This window comes from Erythrolamprus reginae, chromosome 2 (genome assembly GCF_031021105.1).
Source record: "Erythrolamprus reginae isolate rEryReg1 chromosome 2, rEryReg1.hap1, whole genome shotgun sequence".
Lineage (NCBI taxonomy): Eukaryota > Metazoa > Chordata > Lepidosauria > Squamata > Dipsadidae > Erythrolamprus > Erythrolamprus reginae.
The window spans coordinates 288,255,118-288,280,484 of NC_091951.1; the positions used below are offsets into that span (position 1 = coordinate 288,255,118).

General features: G+C 37.6%; 1 protein-coding gene across 1 annotated transcript in view; it reads left to right on the forward strand.

Moving 5' to 3' along the window:
• The window catches only part of FBN2 (fibrillin 2), a 140,151-nt gene that overhangs the window by 103,972 nt on the left and 10,812 nt on the right, over positions 1-25,367 (forward strand). Inside the window, exons 42-59 of the mRNA XM_070742837.1 lie at positions 1,181-1,249; positions 1,677-1,802; positions 2,585-2,710; positions 3,076-3,201; positions 6,162-6,278; positions 10,543-10,671; positions 11,380-11,499; positions 12,199-12,324; positions 12,932-13,084; positions 13,481-13,546; positions 14,364-14,489; positions 14,608-14,727; positions 19,389-19,511; positions 19,894-20,025; positions 21,249-21,374; positions 21,817-22,023; positions 23,396-23,521; positions 24,271-24,393. Coding sequence (XP_070598938.1) covers positions 1,181-1,249; positions 1,677-1,802; positions 2,585-2,710; positions 3,076-3,201; positions 6,162-6,278; positions 10,543-10,671; positions 11,380-11,499; positions 12,199-12,324; positions 12,932-13,084; positions 13,481-13,546; positions 14,364-14,489; positions 14,608-14,727; positions 19,389-19,511; positions 19,894-20,025; positions 21,249-21,374; positions 21,817-22,023; positions 23,396-23,521; positions 24,271-24,393 — 2,241 coding nt within the window. The remainder of the gene's footprint in view (positions 1-1,180; positions 1,250-1,676; positions 1,803-2,584; positions 2,711-3,075; positions 3,202-6,161; positions 6,279-10,542; positions 10,672-11,379; positions 11,500-12,198; positions 12,325-12,931; positions 13,085-13,480; positions 13,547-14,363; positions 14,490-14,607; positions 14,728-19,388; positions 19,512-19,893; positions 20,026-21,248; positions 21,375-21,816; positions 22,024-23,395; positions 23,522-24,270; positions 24,394-25,367) is intronic.

A 25,367-nucleotide genomic window follows, 5' to 3' on the forward strand; every position in this document is an offset into this window, starting at 1 on the left:
AATGTAAACTTAATAGTAGCTAAATAATGAAACAATAAAATAAATAATAAAAATGCTGTAATATGAGATTAAAAGATGGCTGGATGGGATCAGGGAATACAGGGGAAAGGTTTGGAAAATTAGTAGCCACCTTCAGTATGGCACTGTGCCATTGGGTCCTCAGAACAATTGGCAGAGCCAGGGTTCTTGTGGAAAGATAAGAGGGTAGAGACAGATCTCCTCTGCTTTGCTGTATTTTGATAGGAAAGCTGAATAATTCAAAGAAGGTAGGAATTCACAATTATCATCTCTACAATCCTATCTTGCAGTATCTAATCAGTAGTTAATAATTTTGGCTGAAGGAAATATTCTTACATGAAAAGCAGAATTTTATAATGCAGTGTTTTCTTATTTCCTGGTTTTTATATTTCCTTCTTATTGATTCTGGTGTTTCTTTTGCTAATCCAAGGCAGGAATGTACTGGATTAGTGATAAGAAGCAACTATTTTTAAAAATGGAAATATAATTGCACTACTTTTAAAAATAATGGCATATTTGTCTAAGTCTTGCAGTGATATATTTATTTTCTACAATATGCCTCTTCTTTTCTGGCATAGTAAATATGTTATTTTAGTTAACTTCGGGAATACTATCTTTGTTAGTGTTTGTAGCAAATGAAATAAATCATTTTAATTATAAACAAAAAAGAATTATAAGTGGCTTGAACAAAGATAAAGAATAAAATATACATATATGAATAATATGGAAATTCTACACAGTGGTTTTATGACATAATATATTGTGCAAAAAGAATTCTTCAAAATTCTGATAAATTAATAAATACAATATATATATATATTGTTACAATCAGAAGGGTTATGTACTTGTTGGTTTTATTCATTTATGGAACATCACAAATCTCAAAAATAATCAAGATTTCTCTAATTCACTGGATTATTCTGAGTTTCTTCTCATACCAAATATCAGTTCAAAACTTGGATAAATAATGGCTATACAATAACAGGGAAAAGCTATCAGTCTAGAGAAGAACTTGGTCTCTGGAATATATACTTAGGCTTGGCTCTGGAGAATTTTGGTACCAGTTGATAGTTATTAATTAAATACAAGGATTGTAAAATAAAATTATGAAGTAATTTAAAAAAACTTGCAATAAATGTTTTCCCCCTTTTTGTTACTTAAGTTGAATTCAAAACATTATGTGGAAGTTTGCCTGGTTTCACCTTTGACATTCATACTGGAAAAGCAGTTGGTAAGTCTGAAAGCTGTATGTTTTTTAAATTACATAATTAATAATGTAAGACAGTGATAAGCAAACCTCTTCTATTTTTCATTACCTTTTAAAAATTAAGTCTATAATAAAATTGTGTCTTCTATTGCCTGCTGTTTTGGAAATGTTTTCTCAAGGATCTCTCCCCAAATTATATTTTGAAGATAAACTGAAACTCATGCTGATATTTATATACATAGATATGCATGTGTCTGTCAGCTTAGCATCCCTCATCCCTCATTAAAATGAGTCATTTGAAATAAAATACATCTATATATACATCTCTGCATATATGTAAGCCTACCCTGATTCCCTATAATTTTACTTTTTATGTATAATTTTTATTGAAGCTTTTAAGGAAATAAAAGCATACTAGCTTACCTTTGATTAATGAATATTCATTCTTCAGATATTGATGAATGTAAGGAGATTCCAGGTATTTGTGCAAATGGTGTTTGCATCAACCAGATTGGAAGTTTTCGTTGTGAATGCCCTACAGGATTTAGCTACAATGATCTGCTCTTGGTCTGTGAAGGTAATGTACTTTCTTGTATAGCATGACCATTATAGCAATTGTATGTATTTCAAGCTGGTGCAAAGACTGGGTGTATGCCTTGACAAGTGTCTACAGATTTTATACACTTGCAATGCCAAATTTTAATGTTAATGAAAGGATAAAAGGAAGCCTGTCTTTAAAAAATAGATTTGATTTTATTTCATTTCATTGAATTTCTGGCTTGGCTTGTGCCAGAATATTAGTCTTCAGATTTGTTCAATTTTATTTGTTCAATTTTAAACCTTACTAGGAGTTACAATACTTTTTCTAAAATAAAGACAGTGTACTTTGACATTTCACAAACTAATGTTTGTCTTGCTAATTTGAGCATCAGTGTTGCTTACGAAATGTTATGTTGATTTTCCAATTGTTTGCTATATTATAAGTAAAATGATATATTTATTCAATAATGTTTAATACTGATAATCTTCTATTACTATTTTTATTTATTATTTTAAATATATATTTGGAAACATGCATATTGCCTTTCTGATGACATTGTGATATTTTAATTAACATGTAAATTAAAATATTTATATCTTAATAATATATAGGTATTCTAAAATACAAGGCAGATAGATTGATCCAAAATGCATTTAGGAATGTAAAATACATGTTTATAATAGATGAAAATTAATGGAATATAAGTATGCTTTACCTGGTTCATACTAACTGTTCTTTGTTCAATGTAGAAAAGATCTGAAGATATCATTGTGATAAAACACATACTGATTCTTAATCATGGTTTATCGATGTTACAGATATTGATGAATGTAGCAATGGTGATAATCTCTGTCAACGAAATGCAGATTGTATCAATAGCCCCGGTAGTTACCGCTGTGAATGTGCTACGGGTTTCAAACTTTCACCCAATGGTGCTTGCATTGGTAAGGAATCAGTTATGGTTAGCATGTTGCTTAATTTTCATTTTAGTTACATATTTTCCAATTTTCTATACTGAATTTGCATTTTATTCACCCTTTGTAAAATTCATAAACAGAAAAATGTTGTAGGGAAATTGGTGATATAATTTCAGTATAGCTAATATGTTGATTTTAACGTGCACAAAAAATAAAGCTTGTTTAAATATTACTGATTCAGAGAATAGAGCTTTATCGTACAACAATTTTGTCCAGAGATTAGGCTTTGGCTAATAATCATTAACAGATTCTAAAAGTGAAATTATGAGTCATAGGTAAATCATAACACCATAGATAAATATATGCATCATATGTTTTATGTTTTGTTTTAGATCGCAATGAATGCCAGGAAATACCTAATGTATGTAGTCATGGCACATGTGTGGATAAAGAGGGGAGTTACTATTGCATCTGTCAAAATGGTTTTAAGGCATCCCGTGATCAAACAATGTGTATGGGTATGTGAAGAAATATATTAAATTCTTAAATTATAAATTTAGAGCATTGCTATGCTGAAGATAGGATGGCAACAGTAGAGTATTATAGGTAACTATAAGTTTCCTATGCACAGATAAAATGTAATAATTAATATGCCAAGTTTTGTTACTTACCATGGGTACAGAGATTATAACTGTCAGAATTCCCAGATAGACAAATATTAAGATTGTATATATATGAATGAAATCAAATAGCAGTATTGGAACTGAACATCAATGGGCATGAGAAGATCAATATAGTGATAGGATCCAGTTACACATTCTGACATAACTATGAATCCAGCTGAAATTATGTCTTAGTCTTTGGAGGATTTAAGGGAGAAGGAATGGGCTTAACCTCAATTCCTACAAGCTGCAATGACTATGGGTGCAGAAATTAATACCATAGTTTTTAGCAGCATTTCTTATTTGGTCCTAGATGTTTTTGTGTTCCTTCATATGAAGCAACTAGGCAGCTATTCTAATTCAGAATGCAACAAATTGAGTAGTCATTATTGTATCATAGTTGGTTCATACGACATCACTATTTATTATGGAATATAAATAAATAGGGTAATAATTAGGGAATAAATTTAAAATGGCAAACAGTGATCAGACACTCTAATAAGTATCACAATGAGGTCTATTCAATTTCATCCAAACATTTTAATATAGCAAAACTTAAAAGAGGGAAACTGGGTCCTATCCTTATGAGAGAATATGTTCTTGGGAGAAGGCAGTATTGCAAGTAACTTAGTCCTATGCCATGTAGGGCTTTAAAAGTGATAGTGCAGCTTACAGAACAACAGTGTTACATGGATGTAATGAGCTATACCATCCTGTGCCATTACACTCTGAACCAACTAAAACTTTCATATGGTTTTCAAGGGCAGCTGCATATAGAGTATATTACAGTAATCTAATAAAAAAACAACTATGTGTATTATATATGGCCTTCGAAGCTAGGAACAGATTAAACTGTCATACAAGATATAAGACGGAGTAGCTGTGGGTTTTGCCTCCCAAGCACAATTCCATCCGTCCATCCATTACTCTGGGGGGGGGGAATCACTGACCCCTCAGAGAGGGTTCGCAACTTGGGCGTCCTCCTCGATCCACAGCTCACATTAGAGAAACATCTTTCAGCTGTGGCGAGGGGGGCATTTGCCCAGGTTCGACTGGTGCACCAGTTGCGGCCCTATTTGGACCGGGAGTCACTGCTCACAGTCACTCATGCCCTCATCACCTCGAGGCTTGACTACTGTAATGCTCTCTACATGGGGCTACCTTTGAAAAGCGTTCAGAAACTTCAAATTGTGCAGAATGCAGCTGCGAGAGCAATCATGGGCTTCCCCAAATATGCCCATGTTACACCAACACTCCGCAGTCTGCATTGGTTGCCGATAAGTTTCCGGTCACAATTCAAAGTGTTGGTTATGACTTTTAAAGCCCTTCATGGCACCAGACCAGATTATCTCCAGGACCGCCTTCTGCTGCACAAATCCCAGCAACCAGTTATGTCCCACAGAGTGGGCCTTCTCCGGGTCCTGTTAACTAAACAATGTCGTTTGGCAGGACCCAAGGGAAGAGCCTTCTCTGTGGCGGCCCCGGCCCTCTGGAACCAACTCCCCCCAGAGATTAGAATTGCCCCCACCCTCCTCGCCTTTCATAAGCTCCTTAAAACCCACCTCTGTCATCAGGCATGGGGGAACTGAGATACTCTTTTCCCCTAGGCCTTTACAATTTATGCATGGTATGTTTGTATGTATGTTGGTTTTATAATAAGGGGTTGTTTTAGTTGTTTTAATATTTGATTGTTACATGCTGTTTTTTATCACTGTTGTTAGCCACCCCCAGTCTATGGAGAGGGGCGGCATACAAATCCAATAAATAAATAAAATAAATAAATAAATTGTGGAAAGGACCCACTAGCCATATTGCCACTTGCTTTCTGAGAAATCCCAGATTGGACAGTACCATTCCATTCAGAACCAAATTATCGGATATACTCTAGCTCCCAAATCCAGGGAATCCAAATCAGTTTTAGAAAGCTTCAGCATTTCTTGAGTTGCTGATACTACTCTAAGAAGTAAACTGGTAGATGCTTCTACAGCCAGAAATCCAAAAATTAGAAGCCTTCCAAATTTACTGTTCTATGGGATCTTGACATCCCATTGATAAGACCACATAATAAATGACACCATCTGTCAGCAGTATTACAATTAGTCAGCAATAACGAATGAAATACAAAAATGGCAGCTCAGCGCACATGCTCTCCATAAGTACCCATAAAATACTCTGGAAGAAATTATCTCACAGATAGAAAGTTCAGTGCAGAAGTTCTACATAAGGCAAATATAAACAAAGGCATAACACTAGATTTGAATCAAGGTACAAACTTCAATGAGGTACAAAACATTGTAGCAATGCACTGTATTATAAATCTATAGCCCTACAGATTCAGAATACTACGGAGATCCAGTTCAAATGTAAAGCCTTAATGGCTGAGGACTTGTATACTTTCCCTCAGTGGAATCTGCAGAGAAGTCTTGCTATTGGGTCCAACTCTTAGAGAATATGATCAGCACCAGCTTCATGATACGTGAACAGCACACCCATAGAAATAAGGATGACTTCCTTGACAGCTATTATTTCAGAATAGTATTTAAAAGTATTTAAAGTTCGACAAGAGCTTTGGGGATGGGTAGTTTTTGACTAGCTCTTTGAGATATAATATACTTGTTCTATTAATGAGCATAGATAAATGACAAATTATGATGAGTGTTGCCCATTTATTAGTTTTTAATCCAAAACTATAATGAGATCTGTAAGCCGCCCAGAATAATTTTCTCAAAACCAAATGAGCTTTATTAACACATAAAGAAATAGAAAATTAATTGTATTATGAATAATTGTTTGGTATTAATCTTTTTTATCTATAGATGTAGATGAATGTGAAAGACATCCTTGTGGGAATGGAACTTGTAAAAATACAGTTGGATCATATAACTGCCTATGCTATCCAGGATTTGAGCTAACTCATAATAATGACTGTATGGGTAAGAGAATGAATAATTAGTATATATCATAATTTAGAAAAAGCGATAATATATTACTATCAAAGAGAAACATAGAAATGCTATAATATTTATTTCAATCAGAAAAAATATGATAATCTCTGAATTTCATAAATTGTATTGAGCAGTGTAATTATGATTATACTTTTAACTAATCAGAATGTGCATAAGTTTTGGTTGTCATTTCTCAGTTATTTCTTTGTTGTTTTACTTGGCCTATTGTTATATTTCAATTCTACCAGTTTGTAACTGAACAAAGCTCTTGATAAGAATGGTAGATAATATAAAGACATTCCACCAAAATTTATTACGAGTCAAACTTATGTAGGTCAAACACAGAAGATCTCTAGTTCGCTCACACTTGAAATAATAAATATTCTATTCATCTCCAAAAATGTTTTTTTCTGGATTTGGAGTTTTGCTTGTAATCAAATACAAATAAGTCTATTTTGCAGAAGGGGGTGGGGGAATTACCCAAGAATGTGGTTGCTAAGCAGTTGCAGTCTGGATTTAGACAGATTTGAGAATAAAATTGGCCCTAATTGCCCTGATAGATTTCTTTTTGTTGGAGAGGAATAGAACGAATGCAGTGCTGATCCTGCTTGAACTTTTAGCATTAAGCGCCGAATTTTTGGAATCATTTGTGTGATGGAGATTATGATGTTTTACAGTGAATGGTTTCAGAGAGTAGAATTACATGGTTGCACTTCTATTCTGGCATCTATATTGTAGAATTCCACAGAGTACTATCTCTACTATTGAGTTACAGTATTAGCCTCTTTTTTATATATCAACATAAACTATATTTGTACTCCCCATTGCCAGTGAGGCCCCCGTCTCTGTTGCATCCATTTAATATCACTGCCAGACTGAGATGTCTTGGTTTGTAGGTATGCCAGCTAGTTAGGCAAGGTGATTGTGATTATCCTCTGATTTGCTGCCATATCCCTCCAGTTTATTCCCAGCAGGCAGTTAAAATATCAACCAGAGTATAACATTTGCCCAACGAATGCCACCCTCCAAATTGGAAGATTTTCCGTCCTCTGCTAAACTGAAACACTCTTCTCATTTTCCACCATCCATTAGGTGAATATGAATGGACTGTTTCAATTCAATTTAACTCTTTCTGTGCCTAGAATTTTCTTGAATTAGATAACATATCTGATGCTGGTACGAGTTATTAGGGCAATGTGCAAAGACTTGAAAGATTCCTTTGCTTCAGTCAAAGATGCAAAGATTCTTTGTAGTTCTGCCATGAAGTGTAGCTATCAGGGTTATTTATTTATTTATTTATTTGGTTGGTTGGTTGGTTGGTTGGTTGGTTGGTTGGTTGGTTAGTTAGTTACTTAGTTACTTAGTTACTTAGTTACTTACCGTGTTTCCCCGATAGTAAGGCAGTGTCTTACTTTCTTTTTACCCCCAAAAGCCCCCCTATGTCTTACTTTCGGGGTATGTCTTATATTGGAAAAAATAAGACACACCCGGCCAACCCACCTACCCGAACCCGCAACACCCGTGTCCCGTAAAAAGTAGTAGCACCCTCCCCCCCACACACGGACACACATCCGCATCCCCGCCTGCCCACCCCATCCGGAGCTGCCGGAAAGGAGGTGGGCGAAGGAGGGCGCAGCTCCAGCCGCTCGCCTCGCCCGCCCACCCGGCGTCTCCGAAGCGCCCTTCGCCTTGAGCTCCCTCCGGAGCCTGCCGCCGCCGCCGCGCTTCCTCCGCCGGCCGAGGAGTCCTCCTTATCCGCGCCGGGTTTGGAGTAAGGCTTGAAGCTGGACTTGTCCTCGGCGGGCGAGGCGGCGGCCCTGGCCGAAACGGCGCGGCTCTGCCTGCGGCATGAGCGGGAGCTCCAACTGCGCTTCCTGTGCAAGCCCAACGCCGACAGAGACATCCAAAGGCGGACGCTTGCAGCTCAGCGACATCGGCGCCGAGGACAAGTCCAGCTTCAAGCCTCCTCGGCCGGCGGAGGAAGCGTGGCGGTGGCAGCAGGCTCCGGAGGGAGCTCGGGCGGTGGCCGCTTCGGCCAGGACCGCCGCCTTGCCCACCGGGTGGCCCAAGCTGGCGCGAGCTTGGGCCACCCGGCGGGCGAGGCGGCGGCCCTGGCCGAAGCGGCGGAGCGGCCACCGCCCGAGCTCCCTCCGGAGCCTGCCGCCGCCACCGCGCTTCCTCTGCCGGCCGAGGAGGCTTGAAGCTGGACTTGTCCTCGGCGCCGATGTCGCTGAGCTGCAAGCGTCCGCCTTTGGACGTCTCTGTCGGCGTTGGGCTTGCGCAGGAAGCGCAGTCGGAGCTCCCGCTCATGCCGCAGGCAGAGCCGCGCTGTTTCGGCCAGGGCCGCCGCCTCGCCCGCCGAGGACAAGTCCATCTTCAAGCCTCCTTGGCCGGCGGAGGAAGTGTGGCGGCGGCGGCAGGCTCCGGAGGGAGCTCGGGCGGTGGCCGCTCCGCCGCTTCGGCCAGGACCGCCGCCTCGCCCGCCGGGTGGCCCAAGCTGGCGGTGGCGCGAGCTTGGGCCACCCGGCGGGCGAGGCGGCGGCCCTGGCCGAAGCAGCGGAGCGGCCACCACCCGAGCTCCCTCCGGAGCCTGCCGCCGCCGCCACCGCGCTTCCTCCGCCAGCCGAGGAGGCTTGAAGCTGGACTTGTCCTCGGCGCCGATGTCGCTGAGCTTCAAGCGTCCGCCTTTGGACGTCTCTTTGTCGGCGTTGGGCTTACACAGGAAGCGCAGTCGGAGCTCCCGCTCGTGCCGCAGCCAGAGCCGCGCCGCTTCAGCCAGGGCCGCCGCCTCGCCCGCCGGGTGGCCCAAGCTCTGGGTGCAGCGCACCACCGCGCACAGCTCCCTCGCTTTTACGTAGTACCGTGTTTCCCCGAAAGTAAGACATATGTCTTACTTTCGGGGTATGGCTTATATTAGCCGACCCCCCTGAAACCCCCCATATGTCTTACAATCGGGGGGGTCTTACTATCGGGGAAACACGGTAGTTACTTAGTTACTTAGTTAGTTAGTTAGTCCAATACACAATGAGGGTTTTAGTGGGTATATATCTATATACACATAGTAAAATACATGATGAAGGTTATAGAGGAGATACTCATAGTAAAATATATCTAAGAAATAAGAGATATAGGAATAGAAGAAAGGTATAGGAGATATAGGAGAGCAATAGGACAGGGGACGGAAGGCACTCTACTGCACTTGTACTCACCCCTTAGTGACCTCTTAGGAATCTGGATAGGTCAATCGTAGATAATCTAAGGGTAAAGTGTTGGGGGTTTGGGGATGACACTATGGAGTCCAGTAATGAGTTCCACGCTTCGACAACTCAGTTACTGAAGTCATATTTTTTACAGTCATGTTTGGAGTGGTTAATATTAAGTTTAAATCTGTTGTGTGCTCTTGCGTTGTTGTGGTTGAAGCTGAAGTAGTCGCCGACAGGCAGGACGTTGCAGCATATGATCTTGTGGGCAATACTTAGATCTTGTTTAAGGCGTCTTAGTTCTAAACTTTCTAGGCCCAGGATTTAAAGTCTAGTCTCATAAGGTTCCAAGTAATAGTCCCATAGAAAGCAAAACCCCGAGGCAGATGAATTCCTCAAAGAATAGCTTTATTGGAAATATCATATTGGCCAAAATCTGGTAAAAACTGACACTGCAGATTCCCATGGTTTTCACCTAATAAAAAGATAAATTATCCCCTCAACCCCAAACAATTAGCCACATATTCCAATCAAGATGCTGTCTGATTGTCTGATAACCTCACACCTCCTTCCACGGTCCAGTTGTGAGAATGTCCTTGGTTCTCAAGATAAAATATTTTATCCCGTGCTATCTCTTCTCTCCCTTTCCCTCAGCTGCAGTGTGGCAATGCTGAAACTTCAATATGGTTCATGTCAGATCAACTTCAGGGCTGACAGTGGCAGCCATATTGGCTTTTGTATATGAACTAAAGATGAAGATCAAAATTTATATTCAAATATTTCTGGTCATTCTGAATAGATTTCTTTGATGTACAAAATATTAAAAATAAAGCTGTGTTTAGTAATATCTATTCTTAAATAATACGTTTACCTTAAATTGCTCAAGATGTTATTTTTTTATATACAAGGACCTCATTCCTTACCAGACATGTTTTGCCATTTCCATGATTTTATCCATGTATTTATACCTTAATATGGTAACTCTGCCTATATATGTATTTCATTGTATTGAGCTCGTAAGAAATACCTAACTTTTTCTTGATTATTTATAGATATTGATGAGTGCAGTTCCTTCTTTGGGCAGGTGTGCAGAAATGGAAGGTGCTTTAATGAAATTGGTTCTTTCATATGTTTATGTAATGAAGGTTATGAACTTACTCCAGATGGCAAAAACTGTATTGGTATGTATAAAAGCAGTTATCGAGTGCCCTATGCTACTACAATGTAATGAACATTTAATCAGATGAACTGAACATTGTGGAATATACTTTTACATGTATTTTATAATATTCCTCTGGGTTTTTAGGCAACACTGATAGAACTGTGTAATTATTTGATTTATGTGTTTATTTAAATTTATTGGCTGCCCAAGGTTTAGCTATTTGGGAAGCAGATTTGAAGTAGCTTAATTTCTGTAAATATACCATTAAATCTCCATGCAAGAGATTTGATTATGCACTATCTTCAGGGGATGATTTTAACATTAGATTTATTTTTTTCATCTGCATATTTAACAGTTATTTTAGTCATGACACTTTCTTGAAGATATCAGTTTTATATAGACGAGTCTTCTAGAAAAGAATCCAAAAAATTAGTGATAGAAATTGTGGAAAGTTCAATGAATTTGTGTACAATATTTGTCTATTGTGCTTATATATTTTATGGTGCAGTAATAAAAGTACTGAACTGTCAGTAGAAATTAAAATTTATCCATATCTATGAGAGCCGTTAAGTGATTATGGGACAATCTGTCAACTGTATCTATTGTCTGCTTCTGTTATGGATAAATAATACATCTTACTTTCTAGGATGACAGAATATAAATGTAAGAAATATATTCAACTCAGAATCCTTAAATTGCCACTTTTCCCCCCTTCCATTCTATTGAGATATCAATGAGTGTGTAGTGCTTCCTGGCTCATGCTTTCCTGGGACATGTCAAAATTTGGAAGGATCATTCAGATGTATCTGCCCACCAGGATATGAAGTAAAAAGTGAAAGCTGCATTGGTAAGGCTGCCTTTTCTTTCCGGAGATGATTTGGATGGTAAAAAAATGGTTTATGGAAATAAAATTTAAGTATTGTGCTGCACACATAAAAAGGTGTGTGTCTGTTTTGAGTGTGTGTGTGTGTATGATTGTTCCGTGTTATCAGAAACATACTGACCTTTCTTGATTAAGTAACATGATCATTCAGATGGTAGTTCCATGCTGAATAGGTCTTATGGAAATTGTAGTCAGCAAGCCTTGGAGCATCACAAGGCTTGCTGACTACAATTTCCATAAGACCTATTCAGCCTTGGTGCATCACAAATTTCCTCTTTGGACTATACTCATATTAGTTATAAACAGCCTGTTTCTTTACGGCGACTTTGGGGAACTCAGGAGATTGTTACTATATATTTTATAAACCTATGCATTATTTTCTATGAACAAATTTTCCTCTTGAATGCATGACTTGCATTTTTTAAAAAAATAATGAGACGGATGCTATTTTTATATTCAGCAAAAAGTATCTTTGTTAATTATCTATAAAAACAGTATTTGAAGCAAACAAATAAAAACAAAATGTTTTTAATCTAAGAAACATTTGATTTTAAAATTTCTTTTAACATGATACTCTGAGAATTACAAACATTTTCCTTTCACTCTCTGGTTCAAAGGATTGCAACAAGAAAATGGTTAATGTTTTCATATATTTTTTTCCAGATATTGATGAATGTAATGAGGATCCTAATATTTGCCTGTTTGGATCCTGCACGAATACTCCAGGAGGATTTCAGTGCATCTGTCCTCCAGGTTTTGTAATATCTGACAATGGCAGGAGATGTTTTGGTAAGTATTATGTTATAACAGGTAGTAATAATAATAAATTTACAACAATATGGAATCTTGTTTTTTATTGAATAAAACCATTTCTGTCTCCCCCTTCCTGTATATGTATATTTTTCTTTTATGTACACTGAGAGCATATGCACCAAGACAAATCCCTTGTGTGTCCAATCACACTTGGGCAATAAAATTCTATTCTATTCTGTCCTACTCAGTTCTGTTCTGTTCTATTCCTTCCATTTAAAATTTTGTCAGAGTAATTAAAAGGAACATTAAAATAACAAATTTTGTAGATATGAAGAGTATATGTAAAAAATTGTACATGCCTTTAAAAAAAAACATTTAAAATAAATCTCAGCATACTTCATGATATAGGGTTGGATGTAAAAGTAATTGTTGCTAATTAAGCATGTACTAATTAACCCTAACTAGGACTAAAGTGAATTGTGATTAGTACAAATTATTATTGGTAATCTACATTAAGGCTTGATCAAGAAATTTGGCAATGTATGAAAAGAGTCTAAATTGGAATGTTTCCAAGTAAGAATCCTGGATTAATTCATTCTTAATGTGGGATTAATTATAGTGCTATGGCTTTGTTTTCTCTCAGATACTCGACAAAGCTTCTGTTTCACTAACTTTGAGAATGGGAAGTGCTCTGTGCCAAAAGCATTTAATACCACCAAGGCAAAATGTTGTTGCAGCAAGATGCCAGGAGAAGGTTGGGGTGATCCATGTGAACTGTGTCCTAAAGAAGAAGAAGGTAGTAAAAACATTGCAAAGCTTTTCAAGAAAAGCAGAAAACGAAACATGAAGCCAATATGTAGTGTCTCCATTTACAAAACCACATCCTAAATTAAAATATTGGCTCTCACTCATCAAGTCATCATATGAAATTGGAAGAAGAAAAACGAGTTGGAATCTATCATAGAAAAACTTTCTTCATCTGTTTTTATTACTGTCTTAGTATTACAGCTATAATTACTGATTACATTTTGGATGTACTCTCTGCTTAGCTGAATTCCTTATACAAGAGTAATTGGAAAATGTCCTTGATAGAATTTGTTGAAATTTTTATTTAAATTACAGTCGAGAATTTAAAATATTGCTTTGTATATTCTCTCTAGTTAGTGGTGATTCAAAAAATTTCTTTTAACAGTTGCTTTTCAGGATCTATGTCCATTTGGCCATGGGACAATACCTGGAATAGATGATACTCGAGAAGGTACTAATTTCCTTCATTACCACTCCACTAAATATCACTCTTGTTTTATATAATAAAGAATATTCCGAGTCCTTGGAGAGGGGCGGCATAAACATCTAAATAATAATAATAATAATAATAATAATAATAATAATAATAATAATGTGCATAGGATAGAAATTGTTTAAAATAGGATTTATATACATGACTAAGAGAAGTGAATATAAATTTTATTTCAAGAAAGCTTCTCTGCCTCTAAATGTAGAATTATCTTAAGGTAGTACGATGTTGTTTAGTATTAGTCTAGCTAATGCTAGTTTATATCATTAATAAATAAATTGTTACATCCCATTTATTGTATTAAAAATACGATTGATTAATAAAAAATTAAAGTCTAATAAAATGTATAAAAACAAAATTATTAAATACTTAAATATATAAATAATTGCACTAGTTAACATGTTGATATCAAAATGCTAAACAGTTAGCACTTCACGTTTTAAAATAAAAACCTATAACAATAAGTCACTAAAAGTTAGCTATTCACATGCACATCCTGTGTTAACATCCAATCAAATTAATATTTTCAACAATGTCTAATGAGAATAAATCTGATGAATCCCTGAAAGGATATTCTTATATGCTTCTGAAATTAGTTTATGAATAAAATTTTAATGAAAATGATAGCAGATATTACATTTTAAAATGTGTGGTATGTTAAAATATTTTTTCTTTTTACTCACTATTTTTAACAGAAGAAACTGAAATTCTATCATTTAATAATGGTATAATGAAATCTTGATAGAGAATAAAGATTTGGTATAACTTTTACATTTAGATGTCAATGAATGCCTGGAGAATCCTGGTATTTGTTCCAATGGACACTGCATAAACACTGATGGATCATTCCGTTGTGAATGTCCCTTGGGGTATAACCTTGACTACACTGGAGTGCAATGTGTAGGTGTGTGCTATTCTGTACTGCATGTTATTTATATATTGCATGTTTTGTAAAGCCTAAAGTTTATAAACTTGGCTTGAATTTCAGTTTTAAAATGCTTGTTTGACTTATTATATTTTAGATACTGATGAATGTTCCATTGGAAATCCTTGTGGAAATGGCACATGTTCCAATGTGATTGGTAGTTTTGAATGCAATTGCCTGGATGGATTTGAACCTGGGCCAATGATGAATTGTGAGGGTAAGTTATAGTATGTTTTTTATACACCTGAAGCAGGCAAGGGTTCCTGGTTAGTACCGGTGTGCTCCCGGTGACCGGCATGGATGTGCGTGTGTTGGGCAGTTCTCAATCAATCTAGATAAAAGTCATCTGGCTCCCACCACCTCTCTTGTCCATCTGGGACCCCTTATAGATACCCTAGAACAGTGATGGTGAAACATTTTTTCCTCGGGTGCTGAGCGTGTGAACACTATGGCACATGTGTGAGTGCCCACACCTATAATTCACCCATAATTCAATGTCTGGGGAGAGCGAAAACAGCTTTTCCTATCCCCCAGAGGCCATAAACAGCCTGTTTTCCCACTTTTGGTGGGCCTAGTAGGCTTGTGTTTCACCCTCCCCAGGTTTCAAAGGCTTCCCTGGAGCCAGGGGAGGGAGAAATCACCAAAAATGCCTTCCCAGAGCCTCTGTGCAAGCCAAAAATCAGCTGGCTGGCACACAAATGCATATTGGAGCTGAGGGCAATGGCTCATATGCCAGCAGATATGGCTCCGTGTGCCACCTGTAGCACCTGTGCCAGAGGTTCTCCATCATTGCCCTAGAATATAGGGTCTCCTTATCCCAGGAGAGAAAGAATAACATTAGGGAGCTCTCCGCTCAGCTGCAGCTACAGCATAGAGTCCTGATTTCCCTTTTGTCCACTCTCCTGGGAAAAATAATTGCTGCTATCAGCATAACATCTTGGGCATCTCTACATTCTAGTGATCTTCAATAGTTTCTTTTACCCTTCCAGATAGCAGGACACAGTTCCTCCTTGCCAAGGTCCTTATTTGCCGCTCCCTCTCCTCAGCTATTGCACAGGAGTGTTTTTTCCAAGAGCCCAATTGTTTGGTCATCATCATAGATACAAACCTGTTTGCGTGGGGTGCCCACTCCCATGACCTGATTGCTCAAGGCAAGTGGTCACCACAGGAGGAGAAATATGCCATCAATTGGCTTGACTCCAAGTGATCGATCTATCTCTGAAACACTTCCATTGATAGGTATGCAGGCAGCATGGTCTAGTGCTAACAGACACAGTGGCAGCCAAAGCACATGTGAACAGATGGGGGTACATGGTCTCGAATTCTGATGTGAAAAACAATGAGACTGGACTTCTGGGCAGACTACATCTTTGGGTTTTCCAATATCCAGGTGGATTGGCTTAGCCAGGCAACCGTCGATCTGATGGAGTGGTGATTGCACCCATCCATCTTCAGGGACTTGGTCAACATCTTCGGTCTTCCTGCGGTCAACCTCTTCACAATCTTGGAGAATGGATAGCTACCAAGATTCTTCTTGAGGTTCCAGAACAGTGGAGCAGAGGCAGTCAATTTTCTTTGTGTCTTCTGGCCCAGGCAGCTGCTATACGCATTCCCTCCCCTCCCTATTCTTCCCAAAGTCATACACAAGATCCTGAAAGAATGTGTGGAAGTGATTCTGCCCCCCCCCCGGCTCAGGAAGGCGTGATTTGCTGACTTGAGGGTGCTGTCTGTAACACCATATTGGAGGATCCCAATCTCAGTTTTTGCTCATCTGGGGGCAATTGGTTCATCTGGACCAGACCTAGGCAAGGGGCGGCCCATTTGTTGCCTCCGGCCTGCCCACTGTCTATGACCAGCCTGGCTGCTATCTGTGGCCGTGCAGGCAAAGCGTGGGGCTTTCCATCCCTGCACAGTGGGGCCGGCACTGTTTCTCCTGCCCAACAGCTGATCTGCCTCAAGGCGAACTTCTGCACCCCGCCATGTGCGGAGGGGAGGAAACTAAGCACTCTGCCGCGAGCTTTAAAGGCAGAGGGAGGGCGAGGCAAGAGTTCCGATTTGGGCAGCGCCGCATGAGTGTGTGTGTGTGTATTCTGTGGGGGGGAAAGGACGATTGCTCCCGTTGCCCGGTGACGGCGCTGCCCAAACCGGAGCTCTTGCCTTGGCCTCCCTCAGCCTTTCTTTTTAAAGCTCGCACTCAGCCTCCCCACCCCCAGAGGCAAGAAAACGTCTCTGCCTGTCACCGCAGCTGCACCCCCACCTTAAATTAAGGTGAGAGAAATGAGAGCAAAAAGGGAGGAGAAACAAATGACAGAAAGAAGGGGGGAGAGAGGGAGAAATACACAGAAATGAGAGAGACCTGGAAGGAAAGAATGAGAGAGAGGGAAAAGAGAGAGAGAGAGAAAGAAAAGGGAAAGAGAGGGAGGGAGGGAGGGAAAGAGAAATGGAGAGGAAGGTGGGAGGTAGGGAAGGAGGGAGGTAAGGAAGGAAGGAGAAATGGAGGAAGGAAGGGAGGAAGGAAGGAAGGAGGAAGAATGAAATGAATGGAGGGACAGGAAGGAAGGACTTTGGGGGGGAGGTAAATTTTTTTTAATTTTTCTCTCACCATACTTTCAAAGAATATAGTGTGTCATCTAATTTTCCATGAATAAAATGCGGTATTTTGTTAGTAACTAATATCAATCATCTAAAGAGTTGCAAAAGTTTTTTTTCTAATTTGTCATCCAGTTACATTTTGTTTTAATTAAATTCCCTCCTTAATGTTCCTTCAAAAAGTACACCAATTATATTTCTAACTTATTAATCATTATGCCAAAGTGCTTCCTTCTTTCTTTATACATTTTTCTATAAACCAATAAAACCTTGTATAGCCAATCAGATGTTAACAAAAGAAAATTAAAAACAAAACATAAACATATACAAATTTCAGACTTCTTCCCTCCCTCTAAATAGCACATTTACCTAATCCCAAATTTAAAAATTATTTCAACCCATCTAACATTTAGCCAATCAATACTTATCTACATTTCTTACTTAATTATTAATCTTAAATTTCAGTCAATTTGAGAAAAGAAGAAAAGGAAAAAATTCTTAATATTCTCTTTTTTTAATCTATTAAAAATCATTAACATCATTAATCTCCCCAATAATTCTAAATTCAATTCCATTTATGCATTAATTCAAATCAGTATCACCTACTACATATCTTATTATAATCAATACTTCTAACTTTATTAAAACAGATCAGCAATTCCTAAATTCTTATATCTAAATGTAAAAAACAATTAAAGTCCGGCCCTCTAAAACCATCCCAATTTCTCATGCGGCCCCATGGCAAAATTAATTACTCACCCCTGTTCTGGACCCAGGGTGATACCAACTGATTGCCTGGCACTTGAGTAGAGTGCTCTAAGGCATCAGCAGTTTTTGGGCAAAGTCATTGATACCATACTTGTCTCTAGGAGATCTTCCACAGAATGCATCTACGTGGCCATGTGGAAGGTGTTCTACAACTGTTGCAATAAAGAGGGCTACTCTCCTGTGCAGGTGGCAATCCCGAAAATCATAGACTTCCTCCAAGAGGGTTTGGACAAAGGTTTGTCGCCCAATATTCTTCGCAGACAGGTCAATGCTTTATCTTCAGCCCACCCATAGGTTTCTACAATTTGGGACCTCAGTCGTCCATTGGTTTTCAACATGGGACCTTACTAAAGTCCTGAATTCACTCATCCAGCCTCCTTACAAACCGATTAAGTCAGCCAGTCTCTGGCACCTGTCTTATAAGGTGATCTTCCTGGTGGCTATCATCTCGGCCTGTTGGATCTCAGAACTGTAGGCTTTCTCAGTCCACAAAAACCTGTGTATTTCACCAGGACAGTCATTTTTCTACTTGGACCCATCATTTGTGCCTTCAACCAATCAACACTTGGTTCCATCGGGCATAGGAGCTAGTACTTTTGTCCCAATCCGTCCCATACATTGGAACGCAAAGTTGGACATCCAGATGCCTCGCCAAGTTTACATGAAAATGACTGTGAGTTTTCGCAGAATGGAGTCTCTCTTTGTTGCCTTTTTACTGATGTCCCTTGGGCCAGAAGGTTTCATCTTCGACCATCAGCAGATGGATTTGGGGAACAATTGCAGCAGCGTATGATACCTCGGTGATGCCTCATCTGGCTCGGATCATGGCCCATTCCACATGGAGTACGGCAACTTCAGCAGCATGGGCGATTCAGGTGTCACTTGAAGAAATGTGCCACGCCATAAGCTGGACAACTCCATCACAGTTCATTCTTCATTATAAAATTGATTGCTATGCATTGGCAGAAGTGTCATTTGGATGCCGAGTATTGCAGCAAGTATTGGATGACGGACATATTTGAGCTCACTATTTTTCTCTCCTGTGGCTAGACTGCTTGGATATGTCCCATTCTGGATGATAATTCCATCCACTGTGGAGAGGGGGCGTTGTTGCTTACCTGATACACCTCTTTTTGTAGGGTGGAGTTATCATTCAGCAGTAACCAAGTTTCACTGGGCATTATCTATAAACATCTTGTCATTACGCCATCTGTACATAGTTTTGTCATCACGCTATGACTCTGAAGACAGTCATGTTTTGTTGGTTTTGGTTGTAACTGGGGATTCCAGGCAAAGGCGGCACCCTCAAATAAGATTGACAGACTCAGTCCTGGAAACTGAAAGGACAAGGTCAACCCGTTCTGGATGATAGCTCTACAGTACGAGAAGAGTAAGGACTAACACCCCATCTCTTTTCACACATAACTGCACCACCCACAGCATTAAGAAATGTGGGGAAAAATTATAAATTATAAGTATATTATTAAATGTTAGCATGTTATTTTATTTTGTCTTTCTTAGATATAAATGAATGTGCACAAAATCCTTTGCTTTGTGCTTTTCGCTGTATAAATACTTACGGTTTTTATGAATGCACCTGTCCAGTGGGATATGAATTACGAGAGGACCAGAAAATGTGCAAAGGTAAGGATCTCTTTGGCATGTTAACACTTTTGCCAATACATTTTTTATAGAACAATGCATTCTGTAAAGTTTCTGAAATTGAAGCATCACAATTTACGACAGAAGACAAGGCTATTGTTATAATGTCATCTTGTATGAAAGATAGAACTGAGCATCAAAGAATGTATGTAGAATGTATAAAATAATAAAACATGGGATTATCTTCAGTATTATTAATTAAAATATTATGCCTCATAAATTACTGAATTGCTGGGTTGTATTTCAGTTTGGCTTTTGAAATGGTTACAAGAAACAGGATGTCATTCAATTTCCAATTAACTCTGGTATTAAGAAAAAATAGGTATGTTTTTCAACCATTTTTATTATTTTGCTTTCTGAAAAGATCTCGATGAATGTGCAGAGGGTCTACATGACTGTGAATCAAGAGGCATGATGTGCAAAAATCTGATTGGAACCTTCATGTGCATATGTCCCCCTGGAATGACTCGAAGACCAGATGGAGAAGGTTGTATCGGTAGGTACAGAAATTAGGTACTTTACTTTGTTCTCTATAATGAAATCAAAAGCAAACAATTTGATTTAATAATTCATTCTTAGTCAGTAGTAGTTTTTAATATTGTATATTTTATTGCTAGGCATTGTAATTGTGTACAATTATCATCAGATTATTAGAGAAATAGCTAAAGAATCCAAATAAGGGTTTGTAGTACAAATATAAAAAAAGGCTTGCTCATAGGCAAAAGCTGGTAACAGGACTTCTACAGGTAATATAGGGTGTATTATCTTCCACATCCCAGAAATTAAGGCCAGACCTTAAGGATTTAACAAGCTATAACTTAATACATTGATACAGAGTTTCATGCCAAGACTATGTATAATTCTGCCTGGAAACCTCTGGCATTTTAGTTCCTACAACCACCAGGGAGGAGATCATTGCCATGTCACTTTAGAATTGTAAAAAATAATCTATATTTCACAAAGGAATCTCATAATAAAAGATTTACTTATATTGTGGTTAGAATGTATTGAGTCATTATAAATTGTCATATGACAATGAATAGTAATTACATTATCAAGGTAATTTTGCTAGAAAACAAACGAACTAAGTTGCCATGTTTTATCAGCTCTTAGTAGATTTGTACATGTGTGGTTTAAGATACCTGGAAAAAATAAGCCTGAAATTTTTGAAATATGTAAAATCCATTTCTTTTATGATATAGCTATAAATATCATGAAGAATTGTCAATGATGAAATAAGAGTTTTAAAATATTTTTGTTCATTAGAAATTACATAATCTTATACTATTTACATGCCAAAACAAAATTTCTCCTTGTTCAATCCAGCTAAAGTTTCAAATAGTTATTCAGATAAGTGCATACTTCCTTTCTAGTCTCTGACTATTTACCACTTTTTCACATATTTGTATCAAAGCAGATGCAGATCTCTGGCTTGTAGTAATTCTTATTGCTCTCTCCTTCCAACCCCCCCCCCCCCCTTCCATTGAAATGTTTTTAGAAATAAAAGCTTAGAAGAATTAAAATCATATCATTTTTTTCACTCATTTTTTTTTACTGTCTTTTTCAGGTTAGGACTTTTTAGCCTTATAATTTTTTTTAAATCAGCTATTAGTCACAGGTGTAGCTTTCATTTTGAATTGTTTTGAGTTGTGGCAATTACTGTTACTCTTTTTGCTTTTGTGCTTTTTCATTTTTTTTGTTTATTTTTGTTTATTTAAGATGAAAATGAATGCCACAGTAAGCCTGGTATCTGTGAAAATGGTCGTTGTATAAACATTATTGGAAGTTACATATGTGAGTGTAATGAAGGTTTCCAGTCCAGCCCATCTGGAATTGAATGCATTGGCAAGTAAATTTATATTCCTTAATTTCTATGTCCGTTTGGCTATAGGTGCTTCTGTTTGTAGGTGATTCTGACAAGAATAAAGCTATTTGTTTGCAACATAGATTAAGGGATTCCCCCCCCCTAAAATAAATATTTATTTACTTTAATATTATTAGGATGCTACAATCATTTTTTAAAAAATGCTTTGATGTAAGAGATATAAATTATGAAATGTTTTGAGATAACCAAATATTTTGAGTTAAAATCAAAGCTTTGATGTCAAAGCTAAAAATCTTCATTTTATTTCATGAAATATATATTTAGATGGTGTTTTTATGAAAATATTTTTTCCAAAATATGGTTACTTTGGAAATCATAACTGAAAAAATGAGAAATTATTTTAACAGAATGAAATTCTCCTTATTGAAACGTATATGTTGTTTCTCCACATTCATTACACAGACTACCGAAAAGGTTTCTGCTTCGCTGAAGTCTTGCAGACAATGTGTCAAATGGCTTCCAGTAGCCGTAATCTTGTCACTAAATCAGAGTGCTGTTGTGATGGTGGAAGAGGGTGGGGCAATCAGTGTGAGATTTGCCCACTCTTAGTAACAACTCAGTACAAAAAGCTGTGTCCACATGGTCCAGGATACACCACAGATGGGACAGGTAATCTTTGTGGTATCTTCAGACAAGTTTCCTTTTTCTAACTATAATGTGGTAGGAAGATGAAGATGCCTTAGTATCCCTAAGGATATCTTGATTTTCAAACTAGAAGAATATTGCGGTGTACTTTAGCTGTATTGCTTAGCAAACAATTTCATTTGCAATGAAATTTTTCTATGCATTTAATGATTAAAATAGATTGTTTCTGTTGATTTAGATTACAGAGATTATTCATTGATACATAACTAGAAAATTCGTTGTTAATAAATTGTCCAACCTGCCAATCTCAAGAGAACATACAACCAAATGCTTATAGATTAGACAGAAAACTGCTGCTACTGGTCTTAGCTTTTCCCCTTTCCTTCCCTTCAAACACTTCTGCCTAAAGCATGCTGTTTCTGAACCATCCAAAAGTTGGCAGTTCTTATGCACATCTCTGCCAAGATTTTATATTCTAGTAACATTGAAACAATTGATGCGAACTGTTGTGAATAGAACTAGGAGGCATCATATTGAAATAAACAGTTTGGACAATCTATTGGCTATGAGTGAGACAGAAGTAACAAAGTTCTGCTGATGTTTGGAGGAAAGGGTATGCTGCAGGGGTTCTATTTAATGGGGAAATTATCCCATTTTAGAGCAATGGGTAAAACAATGATTACAAGAGATATTACACTTTCAAGAACTGCTGAGCATTTATTTATTTATTTATTTATTTATTTATTTATTTATTTATTTATTTATTATTTATTTATTTATTTATTTATTTATTTATTTATTTATTTATTTATTTATTTATTTATTTATTTATCAAATTTGTATGCCGCCCCTCTCCGTAGACTCGGGGAGATCATGAAATGCTCCCGGTTCGCATGTGCCAGTCAGTTGTCGGAGAGCTGGTCGTGAAGGCAGTGCAAGGCTTGACCCATCTGCCCGGATGCTGCTATTTAGGTTCTTTTATCCTTTGCGCATGCACACAGTGTTCTGTGCATGCGCAGAGGATAAAAGAACCGAAATGGTGGCAGATAGGCAGAGCCTCACATTGCCTTCATGACCTACAGGCTCGAGCAAACTGAGAACATTTCACCCCTGATTGAGATTCACTTTATTTATTCACCTATTTAAAAAATTATCCTGAATTTTTCAGTAGCTTTTTAACTCTTAGTTATGCCCTCATTTTCATTGTAGCTAAAACAATGCTGGCTTCTCCGCTGGTGAATCATTTTGTCTACAGACAGAAAGGTATTACATTTGATACCTACAAAAAACTCACAGGGATATGGCTATATAATTAATTTGTATTTCTTTAATGGCATGTATTTCATCAACTGCAAGTAATTACATGCCAAAAAACATTCCATTTTTCATTCCATAGATATTGATGAATGTAAGGTCATGCCAAATTTATGTAGACATGGCCAATGCATAAATAGCATGGGTTCCTTCAGATGTTTTTGCAACGTTGGCTATACTACTGATATAAGTGGTACTTCTTGTGTGGGTAAGTTATAGCCTTTATGGTTACTTCTATATTGTAGTATATTATTATATCTATTTTATAACTTGTTATATTTTGTGATTTAAAATATTGTGCTATAAAGCCTCAAGGTTTAAATTTACTTTTTCATCAGATATAGAAAGTTCCCTTCAATTATATTCATGATTCAAGACAGCCCCATGTCAATAGGAATAATAACACCTTTTAACATAGTCCCTGTATTGTGATTAAAAATAGTGTTCTTGTTCTGTAGAGATCCAAAGTTTGGAATTGAGAAGTGGGATTAATGTCATAAATTATTTTAAGCAAGGTAGCATTTTCTTCCAATGCCTTTGGAAATAACTGTTTTATGAAGATTGGAAAGTACTGTAGTAATATCACTGTGGTTTTATCATGTGGAATTTGGGACTTAAACTTACATAGCTTCCTATCTGAACTGTAAGCTTGATATTTTGAGTTTAAAGTTTTTGAAATATTTTTTCTTTAATCATTTTATAAATTTGATTGCAAATGCTGAACTCAGAATTGAGCTGAAGGATCCCCCCCCCCCCCATTACTAAGTGCAAACTTCAAAATTCTTATTGCCTATCAGGTTGGTTGACCTTTTTGCACTTTGATGATTCTTGTCTTTAACCATATTAAACATGTTTTTTTAATACATTTTAGTCTATTAGGCATTGCTCCCCAGTTTTATTTTGGATACAATGCTGTGGAATAAATTAAACCTGAATATGAATTATTCCTGTAATTAGATCTTGATGAATGCTCCCAGTCTCCCAAACCATGCAATTTTATCTGTAAGAATACTGAAGGAAGCTACCAATGTTCATGTCCACGTGGCTATATCCTCCAAGATGATGGAAAATCCTGTAGAGGTAAAAGATTGAGCAACTTAGTGGGTTTTCTAACCAATTAATTTATTATATAATACAATCATATTTTATATGAATTATCAAAACAATGATATTAAATGTGGGCCATTGGATTCAATCCCAAATGTGCTTTTTCTAGACTTTCTGGTTTTTCTTTGAAGACATTTCACTTCTCATCCAAAAAGCTTCTTCAGCTCTTCTTCAGAGAGTTGAGGAAGCTTCTTGGATGAGAAGCAAAATATCTTCAAAGAAAATAATGATAAAATTATGGAATTCAGTGACAGCTATATTGGATTGTTTATATCAGGAGTGTCAAACTCAAGGCCACGGGGTGCTTAAATCAGTCCCGCGAGGCCAGCCTAGAAATATCAAAGTACTGCCCGCGGTGCCTCTGGAAGCTAAAACGGGTTGTGTGTGGCCCCCTGTGCCTCATTTTCACCCTCCGTGGCCTCCTGTAGTACTCTGCTGTCCAAAAAACAAAACCTCAAAATGGGGTGAAAAATAGGCCCAAAAGGGCCCAAAAAGGAGTTTGAAATGGGCCCCAAAATGGCTAGTATAGTTCTCAGAAGGGATTCCATTCCCTTCACCCTGATCCATTATAAAGGAAATGCTATCTTCCCACTATGCCCAAATGACAGTTGCCAACATCCACTTCTCTGAAAACAATACAGGGCAACACAGAATATGGGATATTAACCAAATTAGGATCTTGAGAATTCCAAAAACGACAATTTTGAGAAAACCAGAGAGATTAGATTTTTCTAGGCAAAATTGATAAGGAACAGATGTTTTATTTTATTTATTTATTTATTCATTCATTCATTCATTTGTCCAATACACAAATACATAGGAAGAAAAATAGACATGTGGTAATATATATAAGGGTAAAGTGAACTTAGAGGAGAGGATATATGAAAGGAAGAGAATATATATGATAAGTGAGAGAAAGGAAAGACAATTGGACAGGGGACGAAAGG